The sequence below is a fragment of the Sinocyclocheilus rhinocerous genome, unplaced genomic scaffold, assembly GCF_001515625.1.
Source record: "Sinocyclocheilus rhinocerous isolate Xijiao unplaced genomic scaffold, SAMN03320098_v1.1 scaffold2850, whole genome shotgun sequence".
NCBI lineage: Eukaryota > Metazoa > Chordata > Actinopteri > Cypriniformes > Cyprinidae > Sinocyclocheilus > Sinocyclocheilus rhinocerous.
In genome coordinates this window covers 238,261-261,678 of record NW_015643753.1, presented here as the reverse complement: position 1 = coordinate 261,678, position 23,418 = coordinate 238,261, and the positions used below count along the sequence as shown (strand labels likewise).

The window sequence follows — 23,418 nt, the reverse complement described above, 5'->3', positions numbered from 1 at the left end:
CAGGGATTTATTTATTTATATATTTATTTATTTATTTGAAAAGTACTTAATGCATATAATGTCATTGTTCTGTAATATGTGATCTGTGCTGCAAAATGAGTAGCAATGAGCAAATTTTCAAAAATTAGCTGTTTTTTTTTCCTCCACAATCTCCATTAAAAAACCTTCAAAATGATGATGTATGATTTGTTTTGAGAAAACAAATTAAAGTTTTTGGAAATTCCCAAAGCAAAATCACCTAGCAATGTTGCATCTTTTCCTTCAGTTTTTTCTTAATAATAATTACTATTAGAGCCCGACCGAAATATCGTTTTGCCGATTTTATCGGCCGATATGAGCCTGTTGCAGATATATCGGTATCAGCGAATATGCACATTTTTTTTTTACAGAACACAAAACGTAGATAAAATGCTTGTAAATGGTGTGATTACGTAGTTTGTCCAGCAGAGTGCGCTCCATTGTCTGCTACTGGCGACCTGGATGAAATGCTTTAAAGCTTAAGCGTATGGAATACCATTGAAACTTTGAACGGCAATATCTCCGTAATGGCGTGGCGGATCCGCACCAAATTCGGGGGATCCCTTCAGCTCGAGGAACCATCTCGAACGCCGAACCGAGTGTACGTCTCGAGGCCCCCTTTCGAATGAGACCACCCCCACGTCGATAGCCCTCGGGGTCCGGGAGTTACTTCCCTCTTTTATTGTTAGATTAACATTGAGACAGACAGCCTATATTTTAAGACCTACTGTAATGCACGGATCTAATATACTATTACACATCAGAAGTTTTCCCCCAAAAGTTCACAAAATGTTCACTGAAGACGTAACAGATTATTAATCAGCCAAGACAGATATTTTAAAATACCGTGATCTGCGTATATCGGGATCGCGCGCTGTCTGAGAGACGCATCTTTATTCACACGCTTTGGATGTGTCAGTCAGCGTGATCGTTTTATTTACATCAGCATGGGTTAGAAAATCAAATTTCACTGCTTCAGACTCATGCCATCGAGAATTCGCTATGAATATTCACAAACTATACCAAACTTGTGCTGAGGGGAAGCACCAGTTGTCAAGCATTGGAAAAGAAAAAGGTTCACCTCTCAGAAAACATACAAATAAAGATCATTTTAGATGTTTAATTACTATGCATATTCCCATGCATATTCAGACTAATTTTGCCAGCAAGGGTCACATATATTCTATAATCAATCAATCAATCAATCAATCAGTTCATTAATTCATGTATTTAATCAAACAAATTTATTAAGATAATCAGGTTCAAATTAATTTTTATTTATGAAATTATTGAAAGAAATTGAGAAATTTTTATGAAAATGTGTTTGATTAAAACCATCATAATTGCATCAATACTAGAAATAGAATACTAGAACATTGTAAACATATCTTACTCTAGTCTTTCTCATATAACACAACAGGCTTGATTTGATTGCTGGTTGTCGTAGAGGTTAGAACCGTCCGCTGAAGCGCAGTCACATCCGAGGAGCGTTTTCTTCTGTTATAGATGCTGCTGACTTTCCTCTTGAAATAGTTTCCCGAGCAAACATACAGCAGCGGATTCAGGCAGCTGTTTGAGAACGCAAGGTACACAGAAAACTGGCTTCCGATGTTTAGAAAGTGAGACCACTCATTCTCATCCAAAACCTTTAGATCACAGAGTAAGTCTAGCAAAGTCACGAAGTGAAACGGACCCCAGCAGATGAGGAAGAGCAGGGTGACGGCGCACACCAGGGCCGTAGCCTTCTTGTCGTTTCTGTCCTCCCAATAACTGATGTGTCTCCGTCGCTTCAAAGCCCGGATGATATTGATGCAGCAGAACGTGATGATCAGGAACGGCAGAGCGAAGCCCACCAGGTTCAGCTGCAGAAGATGAGCGAGTCTCCAAGTCGTGTCAGGATAATCCAGATGGCATTCGACGGCTCGGTGACCTGGAATATCTTTCAGTTTTCGCATGACAGCTGTCGGAGCTCCCATTCCCACACCAAACAGCCAAAGAACGACACAAATGAACTTGGCGTAGCGTTTCCGTCGCAGCCACATGGCCTTCATGGTCAAGGCAAGCGCGAGGTAGCGGTCCACGTTCACCATCACTAGCATGTAGATGCTGGTGTACATGTTGACGTTGATGGAGAGGTTGACCACCTTGCACATGATCTCTCCGTAAGACCACATGAAATAGTTCAGAATGTTCATGGCCCAAAACGGCAGACAGACTAGTAGGATGAGGTCAGCCAGCGCCAGATTGCCGAGGTAGATCTCAGGCACGGACCAGCGGCTTCCCTGGAGCAGGAACACTAGCAATACGACAGAATTTCCCAGAATTCCTGTCAAGCACACGGTGAAGATGTACGGTGGAATGATGGAGTAGACTAGTTCCCACTCTGTTGTGTTGAAAAAATCCAGGTATGCTGGAGTGACGGATGCATTTGGAGGCTGAAGCGTCGCCAATGACACAAGCTCTGACTGCATTCTAGAAGATAAAAGAGCTGCTGGAGATCAGCTAGAACATCATGAACGTATTGCAGTCTTCTCAATTGGTTTACTTCAGTTGAAATTTGTTAATATTATAATTGTTTAAATTTGGGAACTGCTGTTGGTTACACTTTACTTGAAGGGGTGTGCATAAGACTGACATGACACCTTCATAATCATGACATGACACCTACATAATCATGACATGACACGTCATGAATATGAAGGTTTTTTATGCATGTTTATGACAACTGTCATTAAGTGTCATTCGCTCAGTTATGTAATTTTTAATGCAAAGATGACATTGTTTGAGATGTCTTTGTTATGGGCTATGGTTAGGGGTAAGGGTAGGGGTAGGGTTAGGTTAGGGTTAGGTCAAATAATGTCATATTTGCATTAAAAATGACATAACTGAGCGAATGACACTTAATGACAGTTGTCATAAACATGCATAAAACCTCCTTCATATTCATGACATGTGTCATGTCATGATTATGAAGGTGCCATGTCAGTCTTATGCACACCCCTGTCATTGATATACTGTTATTGTTTTTGTGGTAACACTTTACGTGAAGGGGTGTGCATAAGACTGACATGACACCTTCATAATCATGACATGACACATGTCATGAATATGAAGGTTTTTTATGCATGTTTATGACAACTGTCATTAAGTGTCATTCGCTCAGTTATGTCATTTTTAATGCAAATATGACATTATTTGACCTAACCCTAACCTAACCCTACCCCTAACCATAGCCCATAACAGACATCTCAGACAATGTCATCTTTGCATTAAAAATTGCATAACTGAGCGAATGACACTTAATGACAGTTGTCATAAACATGCATAAAACCTCCTTCATATTCATGACATGTGTCATGTCATGATTATGAAGGTGTCATGTCAGTCTTATGCACACCCCTTCAAGTAAAGTGTTACCCTGCTGTTTTAAAACTTTATTAGTTTAATTATTAGTTTATCGGTGCCATCTGTGTAGTTCTGAACCAGGGTTATAATAGTTAAATAAAACTAAAACCATAAAAAAAAAACGTCAGTGGCTTGAAATAAAGTAAACTATTAAAGTAAAATATTACAAACCTTATTTTATTTCAGCTAGATTATCATTTTAATGTGGTTTAACTTGTACAAAATAATTGAAACTGAAATGAAAATGAAAAAAAAAAAATCAATAAAAATCAATAGGAATTAGAAAATGTTTTAAACATTTTAAATTAAAACGAAAACAGAGAATATAAAAATAAACGTATTTTCTGAACTGAAATCAGAAAATTGGTGTCTAATCTATTCCAGAGTGACTCCAAAAAGCATTTAGATTCTTAAGTGTAAATATCGAAATGGAAATCTATTAAAATTATAATAATTTAAATTTGGGAACTGCTGTTTTAGAACTTTGGTTTCTGATGTATATTTGTTTACATTTGGGGTCTAATCTAAACATACTTAAAAAAAGAAAAGAAAAAATTACTCTTAAGTTACACTTTATAATGTGTCAGGGATAACACAATAATGTTATTGCAGGGATTTGTTTTGTCATCCAAACCACTTTGATCTAAAATACTTTCTTGAAGTCCCTCTGAGGTAAAAGTTAATATTTCAATTATTAAACAACACATATACATGTTCATGATTCCCTGATGTTGGTTAATCGTCCTATGACTTACAGGTAAACAAATATTATTTTATATTATTTAAAATATTAATTACAATATTTTTATTAACTGTTTTATTTTGATTGTTTATACTTTGAAATTATTTGTTTTAATTTGAAATTTTTTCTGATTTAATCAAGCTTTTCATTACCTCATGATCTCCAATTTGGGGAACTTTAACTTGAATTTATTGTTTAAAAAATTGCACAAACTTTGAATCATAAATAATATATCGTCTTTGCTTACCTTACTTTGTCTGTTTTTCTATGTTTTCTGTATTTTCTGGTGGACTGATATTCCTGGCTTTCTCCTCACCTCAGTCTTCCTGTTCTTGCAGAAGGAGCGTTCAGCAAGAGACAGAGAACAGCTCAGTCTTTACAGCCTCATTCCTCCAGAGCCTTTGAGCCGCTGCTGAGGCTGAATCTGTTTATACTCAAGAGTTTTTCTTCCCTAGTTGGAGACACAAACACTGTTAACACACTGAAGGGAGACAGATGAAGCCTTCAGTGTAATGCAAACATAAAGTATGTTGGCCAAAACTCTGGTGTGGTGCTGGAATTAATTGGCTTGGTTCGTTATCAAGGGTTATATATTTCACATAATACTAATAGAACATATAATACTGAAAATGACGCAAATTGGGCAGTCAAGCAGTGTGACATTTTTATCATCTGTATTTATTTATACATGCAGTTTTTATGAGCTCATATTATATAACTAGATAAAAAAAGTTTGTCAAGACAAACTTTGGTATTGGCTTGAGAAAGCCTGAACATTTCTAGTAGTTTAAAAAGCTTGATGTTGTACGTTTGAAGGTTTTCAGTTTGAAGTAGTTCAAAGGTTTTGAAGGCCGTACAGTATTCTAGAAAAATACTGATATTCTGGATGGCTGCAAAAAGATTGCTATGCAGTTGGATAGTGGATTATATAATGATAAAGATTTGGATAGACAGACGGATGGATGGATGGATGGATGGATGGATGGGCCGTACAGTATTCTAGAAAAATACTGATATTCTGGATGGCTGCAAAAAGATTGCTATGCAGTTGGATAGTGGATTATATAATGATAAAGATTTGGATAGACAGACAGATGGATGGATGGATGGATGGATGGATAGATAGATAGATAGATAGATAGATAGATAGATAGATAGATAGATAGATAGATGTAGTATTGTAAAAGGTTTTAGCCATAATACCACATAATGGACACTTGTAATGTAACACATCTACCAACAGAGGTCAGTCTTAGCTTCAGATGTGTTGTTGCTGTGGGAGTGTGTAAATATTTAATCTGCAATGAGCACAAATGTACCTCTAATGATTTCCTAGCAATCAGTTCTGGGTCTCTTGAGTGCTTCTGCAGACACTGCAGTGACTCTCAGATTATTCTGTATTCACAAAAACTTGCTCTTGCAGAATAACTTATACTAGTAACGTTATCACAACTAGTCTTCCCTTGATGTTTTAAGGAGTAATATTTTTATATTTAATATGGAATGCATATATGAATTATCAAAGTCACAATAATATTTAATAATATTTACCTTGGATGTTCTGTTGACAACATGAGATCAGATTCTGTGAAGCGGAGAGTTTGAGATTGCTTTTGCAGAGCTATAAACAGATTAAACCAGTATTATTTTAGTACAATTGAGATACTATTATAGCTTTTATTAATATTTTAGCTTTGTTTTTATTTAACAAAAATATTTTATACTTTGTTTTCATTTCCGTATTTTAGTTTTTTTTTTAAAAGTCAGATTTAAGTCTTATATTAAGATCTTTCATCCTGATGCATGTATGACCCTCACAATGTAAGAGTTCAAATATGTACTAATTTATGAAGCAATTATTATATTCAATATATTCAGAGAATTGAAGAAACATAACCAAAAGTAAATACTGCATTGATGACTCTAAACAAAATGCAACACTTAAAACAAATAAAAAAACAAAAATATTGTTTTTATTTAACAAAGAAATTTTAAAATCTTTATTTCTGCTAGTTTCTGCTAGTTGCCAAACTAACATTTTTTTCATTTACTTTAACCTGAATTTAGTAAAACTCATTTCTAAAAGTGAACTGGTAATTCAGTCGACCGCTTACGCAGCAGGTGAACTTGTTGACCTCAAAAAGGTAGTTTGAGTGAACTTTTTATAAACTGAAAAAAATAGTAGGCAGGCACAAGTACCAAAGTTTAGTGAACTTAAAAATGCTTTGCGGCTGGTTGCTCATTTCTAAGATAACTTTTATTTTGTCTACAGTTTCAGAGGCGAGTGTTGTTGATGAATGTGTAGTTGAATGTGGAAAACAACTGTTATAGTGATTCAGATTGAGAATGTATTTCTATTAATCCATTCAGTTGTGGTATTGGATTTGTTTCATGTGTTTAGAAAAGAAATAAGCCCTCACAAAGGTAAAAATACCCCTAAAAATCTAATCCACGGGGCTAGTGTTGCATAAAAATGTTTGAAGCGCTGGCTATGCAGCCAACAGATTTTATTTTTAAAGAAGGAGGTTTTGTTTTACAGACTATGATGAATTTATACCACTAATATATGCTTTATTTGAGGGAATGCTGACAGATTATAGTACAGCCACCCATCCGCAATCATGAAGGTCCCACCACTCTGTGTTACCAACCACAATCCTCTAAAAAACATGTCTGGCCATTGAAGTATCGCTGGAAAAACACTATTTAGGAGGTTGTTATTCATAGACTCACAAAGAGGAACGGGTGTTGAGTCATTACTGGAAAGTCTGTTCTTTAAAAACAAACTAGTCATTTTCTTACCCCGGAAACAAACACAGTCTGCAGAAATCATTGTCTGTCCGTCCCTGTCTGCTATTTAACGTGCATTACACAGACAAAAAGAGCTGTGATATTACCATGTTTTTTGAACAAAGTATCACAGGAGTGTCACTGTATTCTCTGCAATATTTTGTAAGGATAAGGATATATGTATAAATATACATTTATATTCATTTAGGAAACACTTTTCTTCGAAATGACGTAGAAACATCTGTGCAACCTTGATGAATAAAACTTTAACTTAAAATGAAAATGGAAAATATAAAAATGTAAATATTAATAAAAACTATAATAGTATCTCAGTGATACTAAAATAACACTAATTTGACTGTATTTTACTGTTAGTTTCAGAGCTTAATGATTTTTAGCATTAACATACAAAAACTTTCTTTTCCAAAAAACACCACATAGCCATTTCTGATTTTTAGCATCTCAAAACATAAAATGAAAATGTACACAGTTTTATTTACAACATTTCAAAATCACATCAAAACTGACGTATTAAACATTATACATTTTCATTTGAACACTTTCATGCATGAATTATTAAATCACAACGTAATATTTTTTTTTCGCATGTTTGTTTTTACTTTTAACTTTTTTTGTCAATATATTATATTTTGAAGGAGTTACATATCTGTCCACTGCAGTGGACACCATGCATCAAAGGTATAAAAAGTGAATCAATATAACTCAATATGTGGTCTTAAAAAACATGTTTTTAAACAATTTCTACAAGAAAATGGAATGAATACACATAAGAACATTAATTCGATTAATTAACATTAGTCCGATAGGTCTAGCTCAATCTGACCTGGCGACATCATTGTCACATGGCTGCTGATTGGTTCTCTCCTGTATCGGTAGCCAATGAGCTTACTGCTTAATATTCAAATACCTGGCTTTTGTTTGCTGTAGCAGTTTTGCAGCACGCTTCAGAAACCCTCCACCTTCCCCAGCTCCACCTGTATAGATCTGCTACGGGGTGATTCATGTATGCTATATAGGGGTTATTCATATGTGTTATATGTGCAGCAGCAGTATTTCTTACATGCTCACAGCAGCAAGTTGTGGATGTATTCGCAGCAGCATAGCAGATCTATTCCACTAAGACCAAATACATTAACATTATCATGTACATTACCATGCCAATCCCTCCAGAAATAAAAATAAGCTGCATGCTGCATTTTCTTTTTGGAAAATTTAACTTATTTAAATATATATATATATATATATATATATATATATATATTGTATTCCAATGAGCTCGCTGCTCAACATTCAAATATATGACTAATTGCTTGCCGTAGCAGTTGCAGCTTGCTTCAGAAACCCTCCACCTTCCCCAGCTCCACCTGTATAGATCTGCTACGGGGTGATTCATGTATGCTATATGGGGGTTATTTAATGTATGTTATATTTGCAGCAGCAGTACTTCTTACATGCTCACAGCAGCATGTTGTGGATGTATTGGCAGTAGCAAGTCTCGGTACTTGCTCTGCCGCAGCAGCAGCATAGTAGATCTATTCCGCCAAGACCAAATACATTAACATTATCATGTACATTACCATGCCAATCCCTCCGAGAGTTGTCGTGACAGAAATATTGTTTAAATCTGGATTAATGTATTTCTGACATCCTGACATTTAGCTGAAATATATTTTTTGTACCTGTCTGGTTTTCTGAGAATAAAAAGATTTAAAGGGGTCATATGATGCTGCTAAAAAGAACATTATTTTGTGTATTTGGTGTAATGAAATGTGTTTATGCGGTTTAAAGTTCAAAAAACACATTATTTTCCACATACTGTACATTATTGTTTCTCCTCTATGCCCCGCCTTTCTGAAACGTGTCGATTTTTACAAAGCTCATCGGTCTGAAAAAGCAAGGTGTGCTGTGATTGGCCAGCTATCCAATGCGTTGTGATTGGCCGAATACCTCAAGCGTGAGACGGAAATGTTACGCCCCTCAAAGTATTTCACAACGAAACACACAGCGTCTCCACAACATGGCCGCGACGGCAACAGAGACAATAAAAGTTACGCCGCCTTTGTTTGCGTGAACATTTGGGCGGCGTTATGTAAATCTTCCCACATAGTGAGGTAGATATGTGGGGGCGTGTTAGAACGAGCCGTTTTAGGTAGGCGTGGTTAACTCTTAACTTTTATAAAGAATATCTCTTTGGTTTTGAGACTTTAGTGTTTGCAACTTTACAGATCTTCTTTATGCACCAAGAGCTTGTAACACTCCAAAGAGACAGGAAAAATTGAAATCGCATCATATTTAACACTTATTCCTGAGTCACTTGGTGCATCTCCTCTTCCCTCCACCTTTTTGAATATGTTATGCAATATCTCAAAACAAAAACAAAGATACAAAGACAACAGTTAAATGTAATCATAGACAACACTTTGGGGGTTTCACAGTTGTTGGTTGGGAGGGACATGATGCTACAACTTAAATGGTTTAAAATGGCTTCCAAATATCTGTGCACTGTAGTGGACACCATGCATGTAAGGGTTCATTTGTAGCTATGGGCATTTTATACATAATGGTCTTAATATTTTGTGAAGGTCTGTAAAATTGGTGTAGGATTTACAAAAACAATTTCCACTCAATATTTGCTAGTACATTTGACAAATAATTGCAAAGAAACAGCAAGTAACACGTCTTGTAAAACATACATCAATAATCTATTTACAACTTCATTTTTAGTGTACGTCAAAATTATTAAACAGACATTAAATTATCATTTGAATTTGTGCCTATGGACATTTTTTACATAATGTTCCTAAAATGTTGTGAAGGTCTTTAAGGTTGACGAGAGCTGTGATCTTGTAGAACTGCTTGTCGAATCATTTTTTTTTCCCGTAAGTTGCTTCATCAGCTCTTTGACCTTCTTCCTGAAGTTCTTGCCCACGATCACGTAGAGTATGGGGTTCAACATGCTGTTGCTCAAAGCCAAGTAGGTGAATATCTGATTGGAGACGTCCACGACGGCTTCAAAGTCGCATCCGCCGAAGACACCGAAGCGCATCAGGATATCCATGAGGGTCACGAGGTGGAACGGCACCCAACACAAGAGAAACACCATCAGCACCACCAGCACCAGGACAGTGGCTTTCCTTTCAGTGTTTTCCGCATTGAAGCGGTCGACGACCTGCTCACGCAGAGCTCGGATGATCTTCAGCGTGCAGTAGGAGATCACCAAAAATGGGACGATGAAGCCCAGCAAGATGAGAAGAATGTTGCACGCGAGGCCGATGTTGGGGTCCGGATAGTTCAGAATACAAGCTGTGATGTTCAGCTCCGGGATGAATTGAGTGTCCCGGAAATGAAGCGTTGGGATGCTGAGGATTAATCCGAAAACCCAGACGGCGATGCAGTTGAGCTTGGCGCACCGCGGTCGCCTCATTCTACCATGTGACAATGCGTGGGCGAGTGCAATGTAGCGGTCGGCACTTACCAACACTAGTAGGTAAATGCTGCAAAACATGTTCATTCTGATGCCTGTGTTGACTAGTTTGCACATGAGCGAGCCGAATCGCCAGATAAACCCATCGATGCTGTTGATGGCCCAGAACGGCAAACACAAGACCAACAGGAGGTCAGCGGCCGCCAAGTTCCCCAAGTAGATGTCCGCCACCGTACACGCTTTCTTATGCAGGCCGAAAACTAGCAGGACGAAGACGTTTCCCAGGATTCCCAGCACGCAGATGATGAACATGTAAGTAGGCTGCATGACGTACAGCCAGTCCCACACTTCCCAATGCGGACACTGGGTGTCGTTGGTGAGGTTGTTCCTGGAGATGTTCGTAGGGATTGTGGAAAGGATGGATGATGTTGTTACTTGTATATCGTGCTCCATGTTTCTGTGGAGAGATGTTCAGTGTCAGTTTACATTTAATCATTTTAATTAAAGTCTCTTCTGCTCACCAAGGCTGCATTATTATTTGATCAAAAGCACATTAAAAACAGTAATATTGTGAAATATTACTACAATTTAAAAGAACCATTTTCTATGTGAATATCTGTTAAAATGTAATTGTTTGCTGTGATCAAAGCTGAATTTTCAGCATCATTACTCCAGTCTTCAGTGTCACATGATCCTTCAGAAATCTTTCTAATATGCTGATTTGCTGCTCAAGAAATATTTGTAATTAATGATTATTATTATCAGTGTTGAAAACAGTTGTGCTGCTTCATATTTCATACATGTGGTTTTCAGGATTCTTTGATTAATGGAAAATTCAAAAGAATCTTTTGTAATGTTGAATGTCGTCACTTTGAATAAAAATTTTGTTACCCTCAAATTTTGAACGGTAATGTTTGATGGTTTTCACAAAAATATTGGGCAGCACAACTGTTTTCAACATTGATAATAATCAGAAATGTTTCTTGAGCAGCAAATCAATCAACATATTAGAATGATTTCTGAAGGATCATGTGACACTGAAGACTGGAGTAATGATGCTGAAAATTCATCACTACATCACTGGAATAAATTACATTTTAAAATCTACTCACACAGAAAACAATTATTTTAAATTGCAATAATATTTAACTATTTTACTGTTTTTACCATATTTTTAATCAAATAAATGCAGCCTCAGTGAGCAATAAGAGACTTTTTTCAAAAACATAAAAGTTGTAACCATTCCAAATTCTTGCCCGATAGTGTAGTTTGGTAAAGGAATAGTTCACTTGAAATGGCTGTCAGCATGTACTCATCCCCATGTCGTTTCAAACCCATATGCCTTGCTTTCATAGCATTGAAAAGAGCAGCATTACATGTTTTCACATAAAAAAAAAGGATGTAGTGATTTGGAACAGCTTGTGGGTGAGTAACTCCTGGAATCCTGGAAGTGGCATCTACGGTATGAAAGCATTGTGTAGTTGCATAATATTTCCAGTGTGATTAGGGAAACTGTCTTTCAGGCTGCTGATTAGTTGGAAAAAACAGCAGGGGAAGGAAATGAACAAACTTACAAAATAGAATATTTTCATAGCTTCACTGATCAGTTAGTCAGAAGATTGAACCTTTTTAGTCAGACTTTCTAATCGCTGTTAACCAGGGGCCAGCTGCATAAAAGTCTAAAAAAGCATAACATTTAAAAAACTTAGTCATCTATTTTTTTTTTATTAAAGACTGGTCAAGACGTTTCCCAGGATTCCCAGCACGCAGATGATGAACATGTAAGTAGGCTGCATGACGTACAGCCAGTCCCACACTTCCCAATGCGGACACTGGGTGTCGTTGGTGAGGTTGTTCCTGGAGATGTTCGTAGGGATTGTGGAAAGGATGGATGATGTTGTTACTTGTATATCGTGCTCCATGTTTCTGTGGAGAGATGTTCAGTGTCAGTTTACATTTAATCATTTTAATTAAAGTCTCTTCTGCTCACCAAGGCTGCATTATTATTTGATCAAAAGCACATTAAAAACAGTAATATTGTGAAATATTACTACAATTTAAAAGAACCATTTTCTATGTGAATATCTGTTAAAATGTAATTGTTTGCTGTGATCAAAGCTGAATTTTCAGCATCATTACTCCAGTCTTCAGTGTCACATGATCCTTCAGAAATCTTTCTAATATGCTGATTTGCTGCTCAAGAAATATTTGTAATTAATGATTATTATTATCAGTGTTGAAAACAGTTGTGCTGCTTCATATTTCATACATGTGGTTTTCAGGATTCTTTGATTAATGGAAAATTCAAAAGAATCTTTTGTAATGTTGAATGTCGTCACTTTGAATAAAAATTTTGTTACCCTCAAATTTTGAACGGTAATGTTTGATGGTTTTCACAAAAATATTGGGCAGTACAACTGTTTTCAACATTGATAATAATCAGAAATGTTTCTTGAGCAGCAAATCAATCAACATATTAGAATGATTTCTGAAGGATCATGTGACACTGAAGACTGGAGTAATGATGCTGAAAATTCATCACTACATCACTGGAATAAATTACATTTTAAAATCTACTCACACAGAAAACAATTATTTTAAATTGCAATAATATTTAACTATTTTACTGTTTTTACCATATTTTTAATCAAATAAATGCAGCCTCAGTGAGCAATAAGAGACTTTTTTCAAAAACATAAAAGTTGTAACCATTCCAAATTCTTGCCCGATAGTGTAGTTTGGTAAAGGAATAGTTCACTTGAAATGGCTGTCAGCATGTACTCATCCCCATGTCGTTTCAAACCCATATGCCTTGCTTTCATAGCATTGAAAAGAGCAGCATTACATGTTTTCACATAAAAAAAAAGGATGTAGTGATTTGGAACAGCTTGTGGGTGAGTAACTCCTGGAATCCTGGAAGTGGCATCTACGGTATGTGTAGTTGCTGTAGTTGCATAATATTTCCAGTGTGATTAGGGAAACTGTCTTTCAGGCTGCTGATTAGTCAGAAAAAACAGCAGGGGAAGGAAATGAACAAACTTACAAAATAGAATATTTTCATAGCTTCACTGATCAGTTAGTCAGAAGATTGAACCTTTTTAGTCAGACTTTCTAATCGCTGTTAACCAGGGGCCAGCTGCATAAAAGTCTAAAAAAGCATAACATTTGAAAAACTTAGTCATCTATTTTTTTTTTATTAAAGACTGGTCATCTTTTTTTTTTTTTTTTTTGATTTGCTTACATAACTTGGATTAGTCTAAACTGAATAAAAAATAAGACTGATGATTACACTTTGGTAGTACACTGCTAGCTGTTCAGACTAGTTCTTAAAGGGCTAGTTCACCCAAAAATGAAAATTAGCCCATTATTACTCACCCTCAAGTCATCCTAGGTGTATATGACTTTCTTCTTTCAGACAAATCCAGTCGGAGTTATATAAAAAATTGTCTTTGATCTTTCAAGCTGTTTAATGCCACTCAGCGGGTGTTGCATGCATCAGTCCAAAAGAAGTTAAATAAAATGCGCCCATCCACAAAACAAAGTGTCTCACACGGCTCCGAGGGCTGAACAAAGGCCTTCTGTAGCAAATCGATGCGTTTTTGTAAGGCATCGATTCGCTACAGAAGGCCTTTGTTCACCCCCTGGAGCCGTGTGAGACACTTTTTTTTTATGGATGGGCGCATTTTATTTAACTGCTTTTGGACGGATGCATGCAACACACGCTGAGTGGTATGACACAGCTTGAAAGATCAAAGACCATTTTTAATATAACTCCGACTAGATTCGTCTGAAAGAAGAAAGTCATATACACCGAGGATGACTTGAGGGGGGAGTAATTTATGGGCTAATTTTCATTTTTGGGTGAACTAACCCTTTAAGACTGTCTTACCATAGAGGTTAAGTTTATGCAGCTGGCCCCAGCACTAAGTCTTATTTGTGTCTGTTTATCTCAGGATGTGAATAATGGGACCATCTGAAACTACTAATTAATGCTCGAACTAATATACAGTACCATGCAGATGTTTGGGGTCGGTAAGATTTTTACTGTTTTTGAAAGTCTCTTCTGCTCGCCAAGGCTGCATTTATTTGATCAAAAATACATTAAAAACAGTTAAATATTATTACAATTTAAAATAGCTGTTTTCTATGTGAATATATTGTCAATTTTTAATTTATTGCTGTGATCAAAGCTGAATTTTCAGCATCATTACTCCAGTCTTCAGTGTCACATGATCTTCAGAAATAATTCTAATATTCTGATTTGCTGCTCAAGAAACATTTCTGATTATTAACAATGTTGAAAACAGTTGTGCTGATGAATATTTTTGTGGAAACCATGATACCATGATTTTTCAGGATTCTTTGATGAATAGAACGTTCAAAAGAACAACGTTTATGTGAAAAAGAAATATTTAGTAATATTATAAATGTCTTTACTGTCACTTTTGATCAATTTAATGCACATTTACTAATAATACATAGTTAGTCAGTGTGCATGTGTCCATTGATGCTCACAAACACAAGTTGTGTTCACTAATGAGGTAACCATAGCAACAACCAGCCGCTTTAGCACTTTACATTGGTGTTGTTAGCAAAGCATATATACCATCATTATTTATCACTTCACTGTTGATTTGCATAATGCAAATATAACTCAAAATGTATTTGAAAAGCAAAAAAGAAACATGAAGCAATATTAACAGCTGACACATTTATCTTTTCAGACATCCTCGATACAGTACATTTTGGTTAATAAGTTATCCAAAAATCTGCCAAATATGTAATGCAGTTTCGAACTGAATTAAAAATGCTTAAACTTCTCTTGCTTTTGCCTTTCTCTTTAGCTTTTCTTTCGCTTTTTTCCCCTGTTCTTCTGCTTCAGTAGAAACAGAACATGTTGTTTCAGGACATTCCTTTGAGCAAATATGTTGTAATCGTTTTTGGCTCTTTATCATTTGATCTAATTAAAATCAAAGCAGAAGAATGTGAGTTATCCAGTGCAGTGGACACATCTAATCCTCACAGCAGGTAAATACAGTTTAAAATGACACATTGTTTGGCAGACTTTAGCTCTACACTTGGTTTTGTCGTTGAAACAGTGCTGTACGTACCTCACTCCTCCAAAAAAGCAAATCCAGATGTGCTGTTTCCCTGTGTGCCGTGCTGTAGTGAGCTCATGGCTCGGCCTGACTCTTAAATGAGTGGGAGATCCACATTGCTCTGATGTCAGACCTGGTCTCCTCCCTCCGGCTTTTCCCTTCTGTTTTTACTGGAAAACTCAGAAGCAGCCGTCTGGATTGAAATATATAATACAGCATATTTCCCTTTATTGGTCAATATACAGACTGATAAGAGAGTCCAGGGGTGTCTGTGACCCCTCGAGTCTTTCTTTATTGGGTTTTAATCTAGCTTGGCAGTTTATTTGTCAATTTTAATGCTCTGAATCAGAGAAATAAAGTCATGACCTTGTAAAAGTGTATTTATAAATCCACCGACATCCCAGCTGCTGCTGACATCACTACGGGGGTGAAAACAGAAAATTGAGAATTTTTGAGTGATGCATCTTTGCTAGAAACTATTCTTCTGTTTTCTGCATTGTTTGCTGTTTTACATTTTACATTTGCTGTTCAAAACTGAGGCAAGCATCTCTTTTAGGGTGAGGGACTCTGTAATCCTCCCTGATCCTTCAGATGCCAAATAATACATATTAAACTTTATTTAAAAAATTTGATCAGGCTTTTTTCTGATCATTTTTGCATGGCAGACAGTAAAACAGGTAATTGAGTTATCCAGTGCAGTGGACACATCTAATCCTCACAGCAGGTAAATACAGTTTAAAATGACACATTGTTTGGCAGACTTTAGCTCTACACTTGGTTTTGTCGTTGAAACAGCGCTGTACGTACCTCACTCCTCCAAAAAAGCAAATCCAGATGTGCTGTTTCCCTGTGTGCCGTGCTGTAGTGAGCTCATGGCTCGGCCTGACTCTTAAATGAGTGGGAGATCCACATTGCTCTGATGTCAGACCTGGTCTCCTCCCTCCGGCTTTTCCCTTCTGTTTTTACTGGAAAACTCAGAAGCAGCCGTCTGGATTGAAATATATAATACAGCATATTTCCCTTTATTGGTCAATATACAGACTGATAAGAGAGTCCAGGGGTGTCTGTGACCCCTCGAGTCTTTCTTTATTGGGTTTTAATCTAGCTTGGCAGTTTATTTGTCAATTTTAATGCTCTGAATCAGAGAAATAAAGTCATGACCTTGTAAAAGTGTATTTATAAATCCACCGACATCCCAGCTGCTGCTGACATCACTACGGGGGTGAAAACAGAAAATTGAGAATTTTTGAGTGATGCATCTTTGCTAGAAACTATTCTTCTGTTTTCTGCATTGTTTGCTGTTTTACATTTTACATTTGCTGTTCAAAACTGAGGCAAGCATCTCTTTTAGGGTGAGGGACTCTGTAATCCTCCCTGATCCTTCAGATGCCAAATAATACATATTAAACTTTATTTAAAAAATTTGATCAGGCTTTTTTCTGATCATTTTTGCATGGCAGACAGTAAAACAGGTAATTTACACTTTTTTTTTTTTTTTTCAAAATTTATTGACTGATTATTGGAGTAAGTTTTACAATACAATACCATTTCAGTCTTTCTACTTCATAATTTTATGTTCAATAAAATGGTACTTGCTGTTTCTTTGTAACTAATTGTGAAATTTACTAGCAATTTCTGAGTAAAAAAATAAAATCAAACAGCATAGCAACACCCTGGCAACCACCCACAACCTCCTGAAGACCATGTACAAATGTTTCTTTATTTTCTTGATAATAACAGAATCTTTGAATAACGTTCATCAAGTAACATTAACAGAAAATTCATTCAAAGTTATCTGGTCTTTAATAATATCTCTCAAAACGTTAGCACAAAATATGTCTTTAATGGAACTTTTTTTTTTTTCTGCAAACATTTTAGTTTGACGTTCACCTAATGTATTTCAGATGTTACTATTTGTTTCAGAATGTTCAGAGAACATTCAAAAGTAATGTTCGCATAATGTTTGCAAAATTATAAAATGGAATGTTCACTTAACAATCGCCAAGAAAAAAACTTTTTTAAAACATTTAAAAAATGGGACATTCTGAGAAAATTCAGAAACAATGTTTTCGTAACCTAAAAATAACGTTAGCAAAACTATTAACTGGGTAGTTCTTTAAATCTATTCCTCTGTAAAACATCTGGATCAATGATTAACAATCCTACAAAAGAAATATCTAAACGGTAAATGGACTGCTTTATTTTGTTCCGTTTGCTCTGTTTCAGCTTGAATGCTTTAGTTCTTTATAGGCTTATATATATATATATATAAGCCTATAAAGAAACCTATATATATATTTATTTTTTTATTAATTTTTTCATCTAAAAGAAAACTTTGAGATATAATGTAATGCTGTTGTATATAATGCCTAATCATAAGCTTGTTCAGACATTTTGACAAAAACTTATTAAAAATAATGTCTTTGTCGTTAAACATCATTTAAGTAAACACATATTTGAATATTCCTTTTTTATGAGCCAAAATATTCGAAAACAATATTTCCCTAGTAAACACTAAATCATGATATGGTTGGTTGCTGAGGTGTTCTGAACTTTATTGTCTTCAAGATGAAAGCTCAGCTCTGATGGAAAGAGATTGTGTGGAGGTATGAATATGATAAGATTCAACGTTTATTAGAATCAATTCCAATGCTGTTTCCACTTAAAAATCACAGTGGAGGCAAGTGGACACCACAAAACCATTATTGAGGCTGAGCTGTTAGTTTACCGACCTCAAGATTAAAATCACTTCTCAAAAGTGTCTCATAGGCCTAAATAAGAGCGTCATTTAGCACTTACTGAACACTTACTTTAGCGGTTTTATTGCTCTGTTGAGGATATGCAGCTGTTAGACGTTACTAATGTAAATCACACTAATGCTAATGGATCTCTGATAGTGGCTCATTATCATTATGCACAGAACTGTGCTTTCTGAAGTAATTACATTTCATTTGCTATGTTCAGAAAGGAATACTATACTGCAGTGTGTACTATATTTTTAAAAGAATACATTATACAGTGATAAACCTTGATAACAGTATCTGTTGACTGTTGTCAAGTGAGGACAGAAGTTTGGCATTTTTAATCCAATTTTGAACAAAAATGTCTAAACAGTTTGATCAATAAATAGAAAGTTCAAAAGAACAGCATTTATTAAAAATATAATTCTTTTGTAACATTAAAAATGTCTTAACTGTCACTTCTCTTTAGATCACTTCAATTTATCCTTGCTAAATAAATGTATATTAATTTCCACAAAAATGTGCATCGGAACAACAGTTTTCAACATTGATAATAATCAGAAATGTTTCTTGAGCATCAAATCAGCATATTAGAATGATTTCTGAAGATCGTGATGCTGAAGTCTGGAGTTATGATGCTGAAAATTCAGCTTTGATCACAGCAATAAATGACATTTTAACATATTCATATAGAAAAGTTATTTTAAATTGTAATAATATTTCACAATTTTACTGTTTTTACTGTATTTTTTGGTGAGCAGAAGAAAAATCTTAAATAAAAAAATTTATAAAAAATAAAATCTGAATTGTTCCAAATTTCTGACCAGTAGTTTAGATCATCCAAATGTGCCACATATGCAAAAATAGCATGTTTTGGATGCATATTACTGTATATACTGCAGAATTCTAAATGGTGCTTGTGTCAGATTTTTCCTGAAAATAGGAACATTTTTGGGTGAAATGATGTGGTTCAGTGGATTCAGTTCTGGGCTGTAGATTCAGCATTGCTCCCTTAACAAAGACGCTTAGTCAAGTTGAAATGCAGTTCAAAAACAATTTTTCTTGCATAGTCTGATTTATTTAGGAGTCAAAAAAGGATGTTCATGAGAAAAAAATGCAGGTCCAGGCTTGATTATTCATTGGGAATCGGTTGATTCATGAAATAGGCTGTTATAGAATGGAGTCAGATGGAAGATCATTTTTAAAGATGGAGCAAGTTTAGCATGAAATGAGATCAGAAACACGTATTAAAAAGCAAATAGGGTCAGCCATTATTTCATGTTGAATTGAAACATGTTTGGCAGTTTTTCCCGTTATACCGTCATCAGACTGTTGGTGGAAAAGGAAAGCGAGCAGTGTTGCATTTTGATTGAACGATTGTGAAGACCTTTTTTTCTTTGTGTAAAGAAAGCAAATGCAACCAGATTTCTTTCTTTGTTTTGTTTGATATCATGCAATATATTGAACCAATATCTGAGATGTGTACTTTCATCAAAAGCAATAAGTGAAGAGAGTCCAGGAAATACTGTACATGTTTGGCAACTTGAGCAGATGGAAATGATTTACAGAGTTTCAAGTCATATTTTCAAGCTTAAATCACAGTTGCTGAAGTGTTTGGTTTGCTAAGAAACACAGTGACTGACCGCAGTCAACATGTTGTGTAATTGTTTGTGTTAAAATGACAATTTCATTATGTCCGATGGAAATTCGGAGATGTTTTGTTGATGAGTAAACATCCCTTTGGATCACTAGGGACTGATGGGTCACTTTCACTACTCAGACTCTAAACACTTTACACATACCAAATGTGTTAAAACATAAAAAGGGTAAAAATTGTATCTAATATATCACCATACTTCTCCAGTTTATTGATTACATAAAAAAAATACATGAAAACATTGCAAGCTTTTTTGTACAAGTTTTAAAATGTTATCTTTAAATAGGCTGGTCGATATCGATAATTATCCCGATACATTTCAAATCTTTATTACCTCATTTTTATATGGTGAAATGTAATGATTCTGACTGTTTGAGTTTTATTAAAATGAACCACTGGTCTTCCATAGTAGCATACATTTAGATGATGATAACCACAGTTAAAACCACTCATTATAGCACCTCAATTCCATGGTAAAAAATATTCATATGTATTTGTATGAAAAACAGTAGTCTAAATACATTCAGTCTAAATGCACATATAGCTCAATCACAAAATATGCTGTAATTATATTCCTGTAACGAAGCGTCACTCGAAGTGGGATCCATAAGCAGGCTTTTATTTACACTCGCGGTCAAACAGGCAATGGTCACACACCAGCAAACACAGTGACAGGGGGGCAAACACAATCGTTGTCAGTAAACAGGCTAAAAGTCGGGGCAGGCGGCAACGAATCACAACTCAGAGACAAGGCGGATAATCCAAAAGGCAGGTAGCAGAGTATCATAAACGAGGTACAGACAGGGTCACAACAGGCAGGCAAAACAGAGAAAAACGCTCAGAAATGTAAACCGCAGTAAAACAAGACTTCGCAATGAGCTGGAAGGAACAGACTGTTTATATAGGCCAGCTGATGGGCTACAGCTGGGCTAGGTGATCAGTGCCAGATACGGGGCTGATGGGAAATGTAGTGTGAGAGTGTAAGAGTCAATATTCGGGTGAGGGAGCCCTCTGATGGTCGGAAGAGGGAATCACGGAGTTCGACTCTGTGACAATTCCCTTACTCCTTCAATACTTTTAATTCATGTCTACATTAATAATATCATAAAATGTATCCATCATAAAAACTCATAAAACATTATATCGAACATTTATTGAATTCTTGTGATCGTTTTATCGAGGGAAACTATATTGCGATAATAATTGTTTTATTTCCCAGCCCGATGTTTAAATATACAACTAAAGCATTAACTAATAGAATTTGACCACTGGATGAGGCCAGGTTCAAAGTTCCTGTTTCATTTAGTTGACACTCTAGAGTTAAAGGTTTTCATCACTCCATAAATCAGGAAATACTGTCAACAGACAGAAAAAGTATTTTTTTAGAAATGAAGTATTGTATAAAATCAGGCGAATGCTTTATGAACAAACCACTCAGTAAAAACCTTCAGAATACTTCACGATAAAACTGTTTTTTTCCCCCTGTATTATCTCACCTGTAATGTTTTCATTTACATTGTTTACATACCTGATCAAATTTAAGTTGCATACAGCCATGAAACACTCTCAAGATGAATAATGCTAAACATCTTTTTGTTTAACGCATTAGATTTTGTTCACTGCACACTGTTTTTGTTTCTTTCCGTTTGTTCTTACGTGAATATATACTGTATGTTCAGTTCAGAAAGTCGCATATTCTGTGAGGAAACAATGGAAAGTTCAGACACAACCAAGACGTTTCAAAGGAATATTTCACCCAAACACAAAAATTCTGTCATTCGCTGTTTGCTGGTGGTTTTAAGGTGCTTTTTTGTCTTTGAAAGTAAGTCAAACAGGTTTGGAAGGACATGAGGGCGAGCAAATGATGACAGAGCTTTTATTTTTAGCTGAACTATCACTTTAAAGGAATATTTGTTAAATGAATATTACAATTTCTGCACACACACACACACACACACACACACACACACACTCAAACTGAAGTAAAAAGAGCCCAGAGCCCAGCACTGTCAATATTCTTCCAAACATGCCTGATATTTTATTTTTATTTGTTTTATGATGTAAAATTTAAAGAAATCGTGATTATTTGTTCCATTCTGTCAATATAAATAAATGAAGACAAATAAAACATTATTTATTCTGAGCAAACATGGGAAAATAGCACACAATAATCTTCATCATTGTGCAGATTTATGATGCAGAGCTGTGTTTGTATTTCTGACCAGAATGGAGTATTTTAATGTGTTGATTTGGTGTCTGGGTTTCTTTATGAATATATTTTTAACGTGGTTTTGAAATGGTCTTGAGCTGTGGAAAGTTTTAGGGCACATCACAGCTTTCAAAACACGTCATGTTGACACATTAGACGTCCACACTTACACAAACAGTTATTATCAAGGGTTATTATCATGAACTAAAACCATTAAAAAACATTTTCATTACCTTAAAAAACAAAAATAAATATATAATTTGCCTAGTTTTTTCACCTAGTTGCCAAGTCAGCATGTTTTAATTTAGTTAAATTGAAGTACTAAAATAATTACAAGTAAATAAACGAAAAATTAAAACCTAATAAAACTATATAGATACATTTAAAAATATAAAAATAAACATGATATAAAAAACTGAACAAAATTACTAAGACTTTAACAACAATTAAAATGACAAAAGAAAATATAAAAATAACCATTGAAAAATACTTGAAAATAATTTAAATAAACAAAACAAAATTAATATCTTTTAAAAAATAACTTATTTTGTTTTTTTTAAACTAAAGTCCAATTCAGAATACTGCCAACAACTATAGTGTATCAGTGATACTAAAATAACACTAAAGTGCTACAGCAAAATGCTAATTCATCAAAATTAAAATCTGCTTTTCATAATCCAGGGGGAAAAAAGGCAATTTAAACTAAAATGCATCCAGAATTTGAATATCATCCAGAGAAAAGAAACCATAACTTTATTAGCTCCAATTTTCCTTGTTTTCAGAGTCGTTCCCCACTTCACGCAGCACCCAAAACCACAGTCACATTTAAAGTTCAGAAACATGTTTGAAATTGATTATTGTGGGTGTGCCGGCTGAACGTGCTCATGGTCTGGACAGCGTGGAGTCATCTTCAGCTTGTTTCTGCAGTGTAATGATTTATTAAAATCTGCTTTTCATAATCCAGGGGGAAAAAAGGCAATTTAAACTAAAATGCATCCAGAATTTGAATATCATCCAGAGAAAAGAAACCATAACTTTATTAGCTCCAATTTTCCTTGTTTTCAGAGTCGTTCCCCACTTCACGCAGCACCCAAAACCACAGTCACATTTAAAGTTCAGAAACATGTTTGAAATTGATTATTGTGGGTGTGCCGGCTGAACGTGCTCATGTCTGGACGGCGTGGAGTCATCTTCAGCTTGTTTCTGCAGTGTAATGATTTATAATGCCGTCTGCCCTTACCAAAAAGTAGTATACTTCAAGTTTATTTTAGTAAGTATACTTAAGTAAAGTTCAAGTATATTTTTAAGTATA

The 23,418-nt window shown here is 35.3% G+C and overlaps 2 protein-coding genes across 2 annotated transcripts; both read right to left on the bottom strand.

The window, feature by feature from the left end:
* Positions 1 to 1,412: 1,412 nt before the first annotated feature.
* On the bottom strand, positions 1,413 to 2,489 carry LOC107757678 (B2 bradykinin receptor-like). The gene has a single exon (XM_016575240.1). The coding sequence runs from the start codon at positions 2,487 to 2,489 to the stop codon at positions 1,413 to 1,415; it is 1,077 nt and encodes a 358-aa protein (XP_016430726.1).
* A 7,263-nt stretch (positions 2,490 to 9,752) lies between these two features.
* On the bottom strand, positions 9,753 to 12,322 carry LOC107757677 (B2 bradykinin receptor-like). Its single transcript, XM_016575238.1, has 2 exons — positions 12,204 to 12,322; positions 9,753 to 10,857 (listed from the first exon to the last, which is right to left on the bottom strand). Exons 1-2 carry the CDS (start codon positions 12,320 to 12,322, stop codon positions 9,777 to 9,779), a joined length of 1,200 nt encoding a protein of 399 aa, XP_016430724.1. The 3' UTR covers positions 9,753 to 9,776.
* Positions 12,323 to 23,418: the final 11,096 nt, after the last annotated feature.